The 14,115-nt window shown below is 36.3% G+C and overlaps 1 protein-coding gene across 2 annotated transcripts in view; it reads left to right on the forward strand.

Moving 5' to 3' along the window:
- The window catches only part of UGGT1 (UDP-glucose glycoprotein glucosyltransferase 1), a 124,974-nt gene that overhangs the window by 75,296 nt on the left and 35,563 nt on the right, over nt 1–14,115 (forward strand). The window contains exons 20-28 of one of the 2 annotated variants that reach the window (XM_044242730.1): nt 1,507–1,605; nt 2,483–2,506; nt 3,023–3,117; nt 4,308–4,514; nt 5,269–5,400; nt 6,195–6,325; nt 8,461–8,556; nt 12,711–12,813; nt 13,780–13,859. In XM_044242730.1, the coding sequence (XP_044098665.1) occupies nt 1,507–1,605; nt 2,483–2,506; nt 3,023–3,117; nt 4,308–4,514; nt 5,269–5,400; nt 6,195–6,325; nt 8,461–8,556; nt 12,711–12,813; nt 13,780–13,859 (967 nt within the window). The remainder of the gene's footprint in view (nt 1–1,506; nt 1,606–2,482; nt 2,507–3,022; nt 3,118–4,307; nt 4,515–5,268; nt 5,401–6,194; nt 6,326–8,460; nt 8,557–12,710; nt 12,814–13,779; nt 13,860–14,115) is intronic. The other variant, XM_044242732.1, reaches the window with a different exon arrangement.

The following is a 14,115-nucleotide window of genomic DNA, read 5'->3' on the forward strand; positions in this document are numbered from 1 at the left end:
AAACGTTGAAAAATATCCATTGTCTTTTTTTTTTAAGAGAGGGAAGCTGGGAGGGGTGGAGGGACTCTTAAGCAGGCTCCACATCCGGGGCAGGACCTCTCACAACCTTGAGATCATGACCTGAACTGAAATAGGACATTTAACTGATTGATCCACCCAGGCACCCCTCCATTGTCTTTTAAGTGCCACCTGTTTAGGCCTTAGGTGTTGAGACTAAATCTGTATTGTTGACTTTCTTACAGTCATAAAGCTGTTAAGCAGTGGTCTTTTCTTCATCCTTGTTTTGGAATCAGCTAGCAGTGATAATGAACAAACACCTTAGGTGGTTTTACTCTGAGAGAGAGTCTAGGAATGCCTATCTAAATTTAAACCTTTAGATAAAGTGTATATGCCATAGAACTCAGTCTCTTGAAGTCTTACACATTTTATTTTTTATTTTTTTTTTAAAGATTTTATATACTTATTTGACAGAGCGGTCACAAGTAGGCAGAGAGGCAGGCAGATGGAGAGGGGGAAGCAGGCTCCCTGCTGAGCAGAGCCTGATGGGAGGCTCAATCCTAGGACCCTAAGATCATGACCTGAGCCCAAGGCTGAGGCTTAACCTGAGCCACCCAGGCGCCCCGAAGCCTTACACATTTTAAAGTGTAACACATTTTTAGTGTATTCTCAAAGTTGTCTAATTATCACTCTTTATCCCCCCAAAAAGAAACCGGGTACCCATTGATAGCCACTCCCCATTTCCCCTTTTCCTATGCCTTACACAACTGCTGATCTAGTTTCTATTTCTAAGGGAGTTTTCTATTGGGTATTTTGTATAATTAGGAGTTTTCTGTGACTGGCTTCTGAGAGTAATATTTTTAAGTTTTATCCATATTGTAACATGTCTTGAAAGACCCGCGGATCCCCTTACCCAAGAATTCAACACTGCCACAGGATGCAATCAGCAAGAGGTTCTTTATTGTAGCGCAGGCGCCTGCGGGTGGTCAGCAGTCTCTCTCTTACTTACCATTTCTTTCCTTTTACTGGAATAGTGACTGAAAGGATAGTAGGTCTTTGGTATGGTCTGTTGAGTGAAAGGATAGATGGGTGAGCAGGTGGGCAGACAGAGGGAGGGTTGGGTAAACCACCTATGCTTGGAGGATGGTGATAGAAGGGTGGCATTGTGTGGGAGTACAATTATGCATAAGATTGGGGAGATTCTTGGAGATTGAGGGGTTCTGATAGAGGATGGAAACCATTTTATAGGTAGGAAGAAATTATTGGGTAGTTTAAATCAAAGGAATGACTTGATGAAGCTGGGATTTTAGTGAAGGTAACTCAAGGGGAAATGAATGATAAGAGCATTGCCCGAGGGCACTAATTGTTCAATAAACCTGTAACAATAGATTTTACACATCCATTTTTATAAATCCCATATTATGGACCAGTCAGATATTCAGTTGAATATTAACATTACATTGAATTCAGGCACGTTAATTATAAATCTATTCAAATTTTCTCTTCCAGATAACTTTTTTGTGAATGACTATGCTAGATTTACTGTTTTGGATTCCCAAGGCAAGACTGCTGCTATAGCCAATAGTATGAACTATCTGACCAAGAAAGGTAATTCATATTAGGTTTATCTTGGATTCAGCATTTTCTTTTCTTTCTTTTTTTTTTAGTATTTTTAGAAATAATTCAGTCCTCCATGTCTGCTAGAAAGAGATTTCATCATTTCTTTTATTAGATATTTCTTAAATGATTTGAACCCCAAAAATACCTGTTTAAAATTCAGGTCTTTATGAAGTAGAGTTTTTGAAACTCCAAAAAGTGGAGTTTTTGAAAATTCAAATGTTGTTTTTATAGATATATATTAGATATTAAGGTGAAATGAAAAATTTTTTCATAATTCAAAATGTGAAAACGTTTATGATGTAAACATAGGTTAATGGATTGAAAATTGAAACTTGCCTCTTCAGTGACAATATTGAGTTAATTTTTTTAGGGTTTATAACATAAACTTGGTTCTAGGAATCTTTGTGTACATCTTAAAACTGATTTTTATGGAATCAGTTATTTAGGCTAATATTGTGTGAAATGATCTCAGGCAGATATCATTTCATACATTTAATGGCAGACAGATGCTTTCCCCCTCTGGTCACACTTACTATCCTTTCAAAGCACTGACTGTCATTTAAGGCAGCTATTTTTATCTTACACCGTAGTCTTATCCTAGGGAGAATTTCTGACTTTCAGGGGGAAAAAAAAAAGAAGGAAAAAATCCCCAGATCTATGTAGATAAAAGCAATTGCTCCATTTGGTTCCTCAAAGAAATTGGTTTTGAGGGGCCCTGAAACAGTGCTATAGCAGTAAGGGGACTACAGAGCAGAGAGAAGATTGATCATATTAGGCATTATTTTTTTAAATTTTGACTCTTACGGTAGGCATCAGTTATAGCAATGACATTTTCTTCTACTCTTTTTCCTTTACTTCTGTCTAGGAATGTCCTCCAAGGAAATATATGGTAACTTTAAACTTCACAATGTTCCGTTTCTTTTCTTAATTATCTCATGTGGTTTCAGGCAATATTGTGATTCAGAATTTATTGACACTTTATTGTGACATTTCTGGAACCTGTGGGTAACAGTAGATAATTTGTCAAATGCAGGTAAAATTTGTGTAAATTGTATAAATGTTTGCAAAGAATTCTATTTCAGAAAGTTACAAATTAATATGATTAAAAACTGATATGTCACCCACATGTTCAAAGCCTCTTTTTCATTGTATATGCTAACAGTTGCCTAAACCATAGTAGAATTGATAAATGCATGTTCCTAGTTTGTAATTAAGCCATATGGAAGGTTACCCTGCTTTCATTCTAGTATAGAAGTTTTACTACTTTTGCTTTGTATCTTTATTAAACTTGCCATTTTCTTATTTTTTGCATGTTTTTCAGAAATTATTTGGCTTAATAACAATATTGAAACATAAATGTGTTTTTTTCCCTTTGACTCAGTATATTATTTTTGTTTGTCTACAGATGATTCTTTCATTAGGCCTGTAACATTTTGGATTGTTGGGGATTTTGATAGCCCTTCTGGAAGACAGTTACTCTATGATGCTATTAAACATCAGGCAAGTATCTACACCTCCGTTTTGTGTATTAATATTTTCTTGTATGGATAGTCCACACTTGGTTTACCTAATCCTCAATTGACGGATGTTTTCGTGGTTTTCACAAGAATACCTTTTCAGGGGTAGTTGTTTGAAGCCCAGATGCAATTTCTTCCATATGCAAATGTTTCTGTTCTGTGTGGGAAGTGGGAGCCCTGCTTTTTTAGTACTTGAGGGAAACAACCATTGTTTTTTCGAGGAAAGTCTGCCCACTAGTGAAATTTATCCATGATATTAAAAGTAGTGGTAGGTAGTTCTTTTTCATTGTGCTGCACTGTATTGTATGGCTATACCCCAAAGTTATAAAACTTTGTTTAATCTTTTTGTTTGACAGTGGTGTTTTTTTTTTCTAGTTAGGGGCTATTCTGAAGAATGCTGCTATCACTATTCTTGTAGGCATCCTTAGATACACATTAGTATGAAATTTTGTTGCCTATGTTCATGACATAGGTTTTATGGGTCCCAGATAACTTTTTCAACATGGATTCTTATCTTTTTACTCAGGAAGAGATTAATTAAAAAAAAAAAAAAGACTTTATTTGTGTGTGTGTGTGAGAGAGAGAGTGCATGCGCAAGCAGGGGGAGCAGCAGGCAGAGAGAGAAGCAGGCTCCCTGGTGAGCAAGGACCCCGAGGTGGGACTTGATCCTAGGACTCTGGGATCATGACCTGAGCCTACAACAGATAGATGCTTAACTGACCGAGTCACCCAGGCGTCCCAGGGAGAGACTAATTTTTTGCGAGGAATCTGGAAAGGCCATTTGAACAATGAAGTATTTGAATAGAAGTCTGAAGATTGGTTGGGATGGAGAGGAGGAAAAATAGGATGGACTTGGGGTTTGCATGCCAACATGAAGCATGGAGTGTGTTAAAATAATACAAAATGTGTTGGGGAATACAGGGTCTGATGGTCTGTAATGGAGCTATATATATACATGGATGGTGAGAAATGAAGTCGGCAAGGTAGACTGGCAACCAGTTCATCTGGGGGTTTGAAAGCCTGGCTATAGCATTTTAATTTTATTCTGTATACAGAAGAGAAGACTTTGAAGAGAGGTTGTATTTACTACTTAATGGACTATGACAATGTTAATTGTACTTTTTAAGTTCAAAACATCTACTATATAACTCTTATTTCCCATTTTGTAAATAGAAATCCAGTAACAATGTTAGAATAAGTATGATCAATAATCCTAGTGAAGATATAAGTTATAAGAACACTCAGATCTCCAGAGCAATCTGGGCAGCTCTCCAAACTCAGACCTCCAACTCTGCTAAGAATTTCATTACAAAAATGGCCAAGGAGGAGACTGCAGAGGCCCTGGCTGCAGGAGTTGACATTGGGGAGTTCTCTGTTGGGGTAAGTGTCTGTGTGTTGCATCGGGCGGCCTTGTTCTGTTACTTTCCACAGAAGTTCATTCCCATGGTCTGATGTGTCTTGTTCATGATTGGAATTTGTGATTTTAGTACCGAGTTTCAGAGGATTTTCTTAGTTTGAAAGAATTTTCCCCAGAAATAACAATTCTCCATACTCCCTTTACCACTTTAAGTACTTTAAAGTTTTGAAATATGACTCATCTAAGTTTATGTTTTAAGCACAAAGCCATTTGTGTTGTATAGGTTTTAAAAGGCAATATTTGATTTGTTTATTGAGGAAAAAAACTGTGGTTGAGGTATCTTATGAGTAAGAGGCGTATGTGTTCTTGATGTGTTCTGATACAAGCCCACATGTATTCATTATATGAGTTATAACCTTTTGGACTTGTTTTATAGATTTAAAATTCTTATAAATGATAAGTATACTTGATGTTTCAGTTAGAAGAAAGGCCCTTGAAATTAGCAAGATTTTAAAATGCAGAACAAAGTTATAATGAAGAATAATTTACCAACTGAGCAATCACAGAAAAGAACAGGAGCAGGACATTAACATTACTTGATGTGTGGGATGGTGGGAGAGAATGGGAGGATGGAGAATTGAGACATCATAATGTTAATTTTTAAAATTAGTTCTGACTTTCCATTAAAAGCATTTTATGATTTATTAATTATGACTATTTATTTTTATGGCTTTCTTAGTAACAATTACTTTTCTTTAATAACAATTACTTTCCTAGGGCATGGATTTCAGTCTTTTTAAAGAGGTCTTTGAATCTTCCAAAATGGATTTCATTTTGTCTCATGCCATGTACTGCAGGGATGTTCTGAAGCTGAAGAAGGGACAGAGGGCAGTTATCAGCAATGGAAGGGTGAGGATTTTGTCCTGAGACAAACTTGATCTCAAATTAGATCAGTGAACAGTGTTGGCAGTGTTCTCCAAAGCTGGTAAACTCTTCAAACAAAGCCGCTCTTTCCAAAGGGGATTGGGGCATATGCAGTGCCAATGATAATTTCTGCACCCTTATTTCAAAGGAGGTTTGTTTTGATACAAGCATCCTTGTACAGAACCTTCTTCCTTTGTAATTATGTCCTGCCACATGTATGGTGGCAGTGAGAGTGTGGTGTCTCTCAGAGAGTAGGTTGATAAAGCTTTGATACGTGAAGTATTCATCCTCTGTGGGGACTGTATTCACAGCCGTGTGGTCTCTGTCAGCTTCACTGGTGAAGGCTTAGACTATTTCATACATATCTGCTGCCAGGGACATGAGACTGTGGGGATCTACCAAACTTTAAACTCTTAGCACTGAGGGTGAAATCTCTGCTGTCTCTCACTCACTACGTTACATCTCTGGTTTGGCTCTGTTTTCTTAATACTCAGCGAGAATTAATGAAACTATGTTGCTATTTTGTTTTATTTCAGAGTTGCTTACTATAAAAATATTGTGAAGTATACAAGTCTACCCTCTGTAGTTGAGGAATTGATAAGTAAATAAATAACTGGATGAGTTGATTTGCATTTTATTTTTACCTATTTATTGATTTTATTAGATGTATACATGTCTTGGGTCTTTAAAGTGGTTAGGTTTATAAGATAGCCTGAGGAAAACAGAGGGCTTCTTTCCAGCTGTGATTCTAGTACCGAACACTCTGCTCTTCTTCACAGATCATTGGGCCACTGGAGGACAGTGAACTCTTTAATCAAGATGATTTCCACCTCCTAGAAAATATCATCTTAAAAACTTCAGGACAGAAAATCAAATCCCATATTCAGCAGCTTCGGGTGGAAGAAGATGTGTAAGTGTTGCCATGAAAGAAATTAATTTGTGCATGTCATAGGGAATGTATTAATTGAACTTCCCTTATTTCATGGTGTTTTATTTCCAGTTTGAACATATAGTCATGCTTTTCAGTTCAGGTGTTTATTTATGCTTCTGTCGAAACAAGTTAATTTGTTTAAAGAACTGAATTAGGTCTTTCCATTTTGTTTTTTTGGTTGTGAAAAATTTCAAACATATGCAAAATTGAGGAGTGAGGTGGTTGTTGTTGTTGTTGTTTTTTTTTAAATCTTGGGATACTTTTGTGAAGAGATACTTTCCCTTTTATTTTGTTCAGGAAAGGAAAGTCAGGTTAAATGCATATTTTCCTTTATTTACTAGTATAGAATGTTGACTTATTTCTCTTCCATCCTCCAAAGGTGATGATTTGGATATTGTTGGTTTTTAATTTTTATTTTAATTCTTTCAGTGTTATTATTAGCTAATGTATTTTTTTCAAGATTTTACTTATTTATTTGATAGAGAGAGAGAGGGAGGGAGCACAAAAGCAGAGGGAGCAGCAGAGAGAGAGGGAGAAACAGACTCTCCACTGAGCAGGGAGCCCAGTGCGGGGCTTGACCCCACGATTGACCTGAGTCAATGATTGACCATGATTGATCATGACCTGAGCCAAAGGCAGGTGCTTAACCAATTGAGCCACCCTGGCGCCCCTTGCTAATGTATTTTAAAGAGTTATTTCCCAGTGGAAAAAAATGAATTATTTTACTGGTCCATATACCTGCTAAGTAACTAGAGCCTATAGGTCATATACACATGGTTTCTGTATTAAATATCAAATGAATATAGTTGAAAGGTGTATTTTTAGGTTTAATTTTTTGAGGAACCATCATATGTCTTTCCATAGAGAGCATACCATTTTATTTCTCATTGGTAATGCATAAGGGTTCCAATTTATCCACATCTTTATCAGTACTTGTTATTTTCTGGGTGGTTTTTGGGTTTTTTTGTTTTGTTTTGTTTTGTTTTTTGTAATAATCCACTCTATTGGGTGTGAAGTGGTATTTCTTCGTGGTTTGATTTGCACTTCCTTAATGATTAGTGATGTTGACACCTTTTTATGTGCTTATTAGTCATTTTTATATATTTGGGAAAGTACTTTCCCAGTGCTTTGCACATTTAAAAAAAAATTATTTATTTATTTGAGAGAGAGAAAATGAGCACAAGAGGGGAGAAGTCAAAGGGAGAAGCAGACTCCTCAATGAGCAGGGAGCCCCATGTGGGATTTGATCCTGGAACTCCAGGATCATGACCTGAGCCAAAGGTAGCTCCCAACCTACTGAGCCACACAGGTGCCCTGTTTTTTTTTTAAAGTAACCACTTCACCCAGAGTGGGGCTGGAACTCATAACCCCAAAATCTAGAGTTGCATGCTCCACGGACTGAGCCAGCCAGTTGCCCCCACTTTGCACATTAAAAATTTTTTTTATTATTGAATTCTAGGAGTTCCATGTAAAAATTTAAATACTCTGGTTATCAATCTCTTACAGATAGATGATATGCAAATATTTTCTTCCCTTCCATGGGTTGCATTTCCATTCTTTGATAGTGTTCTTTGGTGAATAAGTTGGAGGATATAAAATTTAAAAGTTTTGGTTTTTTTCTTCATCCCTTTCATATACCTTCATTCCGCAGGGTTTAAGATACATATCTTAGTGATGCATTGACTTGGATAGCTGCCAAACTAGTTCCTTTGCCAAGTCTTGTGTGATAGAGGAAGGAATCTTTTTTCATGTTGACCAATGATGAGGCTAGAGATAAAGAAGTTTCCTTCTACCTCAGTGGCTTTTTAGTGATGCCCTTTGTTCTGGCATATGAAACACTTCCCTTATAAGGCCAAGAAGTGTTCCTATGACTTGAAACCATCATATCGTGGGCATAGGCTTGGTGTGGTGTGCCCTTGGATCACTCCCTCAGTGTGGAGTCTTTGTGGACTATATAATTACCAGTTTTTCTCTTGCCTGTTGGTATAAAGTTCATATGTTCTTCAAACCATCTTGTTGGCATTTAGTACTTAGGCTGATTATATGATGTTTAGCGATAATTGGAAAAACCTTCAGTTATAGAGATGCTAAATTTCACCAACTATGTTTTTCAGGGCAAGTGACTTGGTAATGAAGGTGGATGCGCTCCTGTCAGCTCAACCAAAAGGAGATGCAAGAATCGAGTACCAGTTTTTTGAAGACAGATATAGGTACAGAATTAATATTGAATTAATGCATATTCTTGGATAAAAATCTCAAGGTTGCCTTTACCTCATCTTCTTTATTTTTCCATATGAAGTGTGTTCTTAATAGAATGGGTAATTTGTCTGGTGTGCAGTTTTCATATATACTCATTTTCATGTGCTGAACTCATATACAGATCTCAGTTGCATAAAATTTGACATTTATTTCTAATAAATCTGAAATAGTTCTGACTGTACCCTTTTGGAAAACAGAAAGCATTTAATGAAACAGTTGTAGTTTTCTGATACTCAAAAATAAACAGGTTGTTAGAGCACTTGTATTGTTCATCTTTTATTGAAAACGGTTTTGTTTTCAATAAAATAAAAAAAGTTTTCCATTATGAAAAAGTCCTTGCCTTTTGGTTTTGAGTTTTTTATTTGAAAAGTTTCAAAGTTAAAGAATATTTGAAAGATTATTACAGTGAACATCCAAATATCTTTAACGTGGGTTCACCAGTTGTTAACATTATGCCACATTTATATGTCATCTGTGTGTGTGTGTGTGTGTGTATGTATATACATACATATATATGTATAGTACACATAATGCATATTTATGTTTGTGTAAAAACTTACACGTACTTCTTATATATTTTTTGAACCATTTGAAGGTCCATTGCAGACAACATTACATGTCATGCCTGAATTCCTCAGTGTGTATCTCTTGAGCACTAGAAATAGCTCCACTGTTGACATACCTCAGAGATTTAGCTTTGATACAGTGACATTAAGTAGTACATAGTCCATAATTCTCTTTACCCAAGGGAACTGTTTTGTTCTTTGATTTGGTCCAGATCACATGTTACAGTTCTTTGTTGTGTGTCTCATCTAGTCTCCTTAAATCTGGAGCAGTTCCCTGCATTTGTTTTTTATTCCTTGGGGGTTCTTTGGGTCTTTTTTTTTTTTTTTAATTTTTATTTTTTTAAAAAGATTTTATTTATTTATTTGACAGAGATCACAAGTAGGCAGAGGCAGGCAGAGAGAGAGAGAGGAAAGTAGGCTCCCCACTGAGCAGAGAACCCGATATGGGGCTCAATCCTAGGACCCTGGGATCATGACCTGAGCTGAAGGCAGAGGCTTAACCCACTGAGCCACCCAGGCACCCTCTTTGGGTCTTTTATGACACTGACTTTTTTTAAGAGTCCAGACCAGTTATCTTTAGAATGTCCCATAGTCTGGGTTGTTTCCTCATGATTAGACTTAAGATTAAATTGTCTATAGGAAGAACCCCTACATTGGATGTCTGGAGCCAGGCAAGTTTATATATTTTGATTATTCCTTAGAGACTTTAGATATTGAAGTCTGCATCCTGCTCCTTTATGATTCTGATTTAATTAGTCTGGGGTAGATTGGACTTTGGTTTCATTGATCTGTGCTTTCTTACAGCCAGTTCTTGTGGGGATCAGATTTACCATACTGTTGATGATCCAGGCTAGAATGGAGACCCTCTCTTATCTCACTGGCTGTATGTCCTAACTTCTTAGATTGCCAGTGGGTGATGTCTTCTGTGGCTCTTTGCTAATCCTAGTTGGATTTTGCCCATTAGCACCCATCTTCTCATCACTGTACTTTTAGGAAATAATCCATCTGGTTATTACCACAGGAAACATATTTCCTAATTGGCATACTCTCCTGTTTGCTTTTCGTGGCCAAGGTAGTGAGTCCTGAGCAAGAATCTCTTCCCTTTTTAGAACATAATTTTCTCCATGAGTCTTATTTAATTAAAATGCTATAATTACAAATTCCTTTATGAGTCAAATTATAATTAGAGAAATTCTTCTTATTGGGGGTTGTGTTAGTTAAAGGAGTGTTTTATTTAAATCAGAAGTTTCTTATTTATGTGAGAAATAAAAAGGTCTAAATTATTGGTTATGTATATCCTTCCCTAAAAGTGTGGCTCACAGAACAGCAGCAGGGCATCATCTGGGAGCTTGTTGGAAATGCAGAATATCTGACCTACTGATGCAGGGAGCTTGTTGGAAATGCAAACCCAGACCTCCTGAGTCAGTGTCTACACTGTAACATGATCCCCCCAGGTCACTCTTGTATACTTTAAGATTGGGGAAGCATTGTATTTGATGTTTGCTCTACTCACTTAATGAAAATGTGTATGACCCCCATAACTTGTTCCTGTGTCTGTCACTTTCAGCCTTACCCTGGTCTTTTCTTTAATACAGCAAGTATGTTTCAACATGATATTGTTAGTTTATACTGTTCTCCACTTCCATACCACTGTTTCTTTCATCTTGGCTTTTGTTTTACTCTTTTTTTGTTATAGAGATGTGGGGTGTTTAAAGGCCACACGGGGTCAGTTGCTGATAATGCCTGTTGTGGATCACTTAGAACACTGGTCAGAACATTAACATGTCACACAGAGCTCTACCCAGACCTCCCAGGTTCACAGGTTTTAGCCTGGGCATTCCTGACTCAGATGCTGTACCCTGGAGGACTCTTTGGGACTTCTCTTCTTCTTCCCTTTGTGAGAATTTACATAATACTATTCTCGAGTGAGCTTTTTCCTTCTGGAATTCTAGAGAAGTACAGAAGTCCAGGTTATCTGAGGGCAGTGGCTCTCATACTTTGGCTTTTATCTAGAGAGTTTATTAAAAGTGCAGCTTGCCTTACCCACCCCCTGAGTTTCTGATTCAGGAAGTCTGGGTTGCGGCTGACAGTTTGTTTCTAACAAATTTCCAGATGGAGCTGATACTGCTGCTCTAGAGCCACTCTTTGAAAAAGCTGTATTAGAGTGAAAAAAAAAAAAAGAAAAAGAAAAAGAAAATGTTATTTTGGAGTAATTATTGACAGTTGGAATTGTTAATTTTATAAAAAATTAAAAACATCTACTTTGAAAACAGGCACAAAGCTATTTTGATGGTTATTTCCAAAGCAGTTAAGATTTGAAATAACCTTCATCACCATTTAAACTATAGTTACCTGGTTTTGTTAGTTATATTTTACTTTGTATTTTTGTTTTCCTCCCACTAGATAAATGTTCTTGCCCAGAACAGTAGTGATTAACACCAGTACTACATTAAAACATTGTTCAGAGCAAATAAAGATATGCATTGATTTGACCAATTGATATTTTGGAAAATTGGATATATTTTAAAATCCTTTCAAGTTTATTTCTTTTCAAAATATATTGGAGGCTCCTGCCCTTCTTATGTCATCTAAGTCAATATGACTTTAGAGCGAGGCTGTGCAGGTGGAACCACAGATGGGAAAATGTATGTTCTCAGAAATCCTAGAGGGGCAATCTGAAACCTAAACAGTTGTTTTTCACTTACTAAGAAGACAAAATATGTATAATTTAGTGTCCTCATAAATTGGCTCAGTTCTTTTGGTAATGTGGTTGACAGTAGATAATATCCACAAAAATATTTGTATCCTGTGACTCTGTAATCGCATGTGTAGGACTTTGTCAACTCGAAAGAAATTTCTAACTATGAAAGAACCTGTATGTCTGAAGTTATTTACAGGCTGCAAGCCTTCTAAAGGCCCAACAATAAGGAATAGCTTAAGTAGACATGGCAAATTCGCTTGGTAAATAGAAGATTATTTTTTATTCCAGATATTTGAAGATTATTTTTTATTCCAGATATTTGACATACAACAATATGGATAGTGTTTATATTGGTATAGCTGCTCTTTATAGAGGCATTTGAGAAGGTCTGCAGGGGTTGGGTTCGGATGGCAAGATTTTATTATTATTTCCTTTTTCTCTCACAAGTTTTCTGTAATGTTCTTTGCATTTTTAAAAATCCATTTACTTCTTCTCTTTTCATACCCTTCTTGCTAGGAAATAAAAGTTGGCATAATGTTTGTAATTGTCAAAAACAAACGTCAGCTTTTAGCAGGTTTTGGTTAAATACAATTTTAAGCTGTTTTTCATCTTTTGTTCATTTTGAGTGATCTTGAGTCATTAGCAGGTTTTGCAAACTTTGAGGTAGACATAATTACATGGTTAACTACCACGTAGCCTTGTTCTAGATCTGAAGTGTTTTTGGGAATGCTGAGAGAGCTGATAGGTTATGTTTGTCTTTGGGGGGGAAAAAAAAAAAAGGTTAACTTTGTTTCCTATTTTCCACCAGATTAACGTTTTGTCTTTTTGATCTTTGTAGTGCAATTAAAATGAGGCCAAAGGAAGGGGAGACATACTTTGATGTTGTGGCTGTTATTGACCCTGTCACCAGAGAAGCACAGAGACTTGCTCCATTGCTCTTGGTAGGCATAGCCTAAGAGGCAGTTGGCATCTCTTTATTGGAAGTGGTCACAGGCACTGTGACTCTCTAAAAGTGTCATTGTTCGCCTAGTTATCTTCAGAGGGCTTTGAAAAAAGCTACAGGGCATCTTGGCAGAGCAAATAAATGTCTTCATAAAGATTTGTAATGGATCTGGAAACAGCCTCATAACCTTAGAAAGTTGGTACAAGTTTGGTTGGTTTCCTCTTGTAATTTTTAAAAAATGTCCTATTTAGAAAAAGATGTCTTTTAATTAAATTGATTTATGCTGTATTTTGATTTATAATGAATGAGAGTTTAAAAAGGTAAAATAATTTTGTTTTATTGTTTTCTTTTTCTAAAACTAGCATTTTTAAAATTGTAGCATGTCTTTTAGGTTTGTATAAGATATTAGAATTTTAAGAAAATTTAAGAGCTTTGCCAAAAAGACAATTGCCTCAACTTTCTTTTTTGAGTTGTATTTCTTTTTTAAGGTGAACTTTTATTGGTGTGCAATCAGCTAACATTTTTGTGGTTTTGTGTGTGTTTGTGTGTGTGTGTGTGTGTGTGTGTGTATATATATATATGCTTTTTTCCTATTATAGTATACAAACCGCAGTGATGAACCTTTAAAATTTTCCTTGTATAGACAGATCTTCATTATCCCATCAGTTACTTCATATGAGGGGGAGAAGTGATTTGTAGTAGCCCACTTGCCATGTTTTTGCCAAGTGATATGTGTGTGTGATTTAGATTGTGTGCCAGATTTGAGATATCCGGAAATCTCTCCCGTCCAGATTTTATGGCTTTTATTATCTTTCTGTCTTTCTTGAGATATTAAGAGATGTTCTCTCAACTCAGTGTCAGAGTGATAAGTTTCTGAAGAGAAAATACAAATATTTTGTCTCAAATATCAGTCACTTTCTCTGTAGGAAAATTTTATATTTCATCTCTTGGTTTGCTCTTTTAGGTTTTAACCCAGCTGATCAACATGAATCTAAGAGTGTTTATGAACTGCCAATCTAAACTTTCTGACATGCCTTTAAAAAGGTAAAACAAGCTATTTAAGAGATCAATTGAAAATGTGGTATTAAATCTGAAAGCTGGTATTGAATATTAAGGATCAAATGGGTTTATATGTGGACTTCATGTTTGAAAAGATCATTTACTTTTGTTCAGTTTTGCTAAATTTCTGCTTTAATCAGAAGTTCTAAGAATTTAGTGTGGGTATGGAAGTTTTTAGGTGGCATTACCTCAAGTTACTTGGGCCTGCCTGCTTGCCTTCCTCCCTCATGCCCTCCCTCCC

The sequence above is a fragment of the Neovison vison genome, chromosome 3 (assembly GCF_020171115.1).
Source record: "Neovison vison isolate M4711 chromosome 3, ASM_NN_V1, whole genome shotgun sequence".
NCBI lineage: Eukaryota > Metazoa > Chordata > Mammalia > Carnivora > Mustelidae > Neogale > Neogale vison.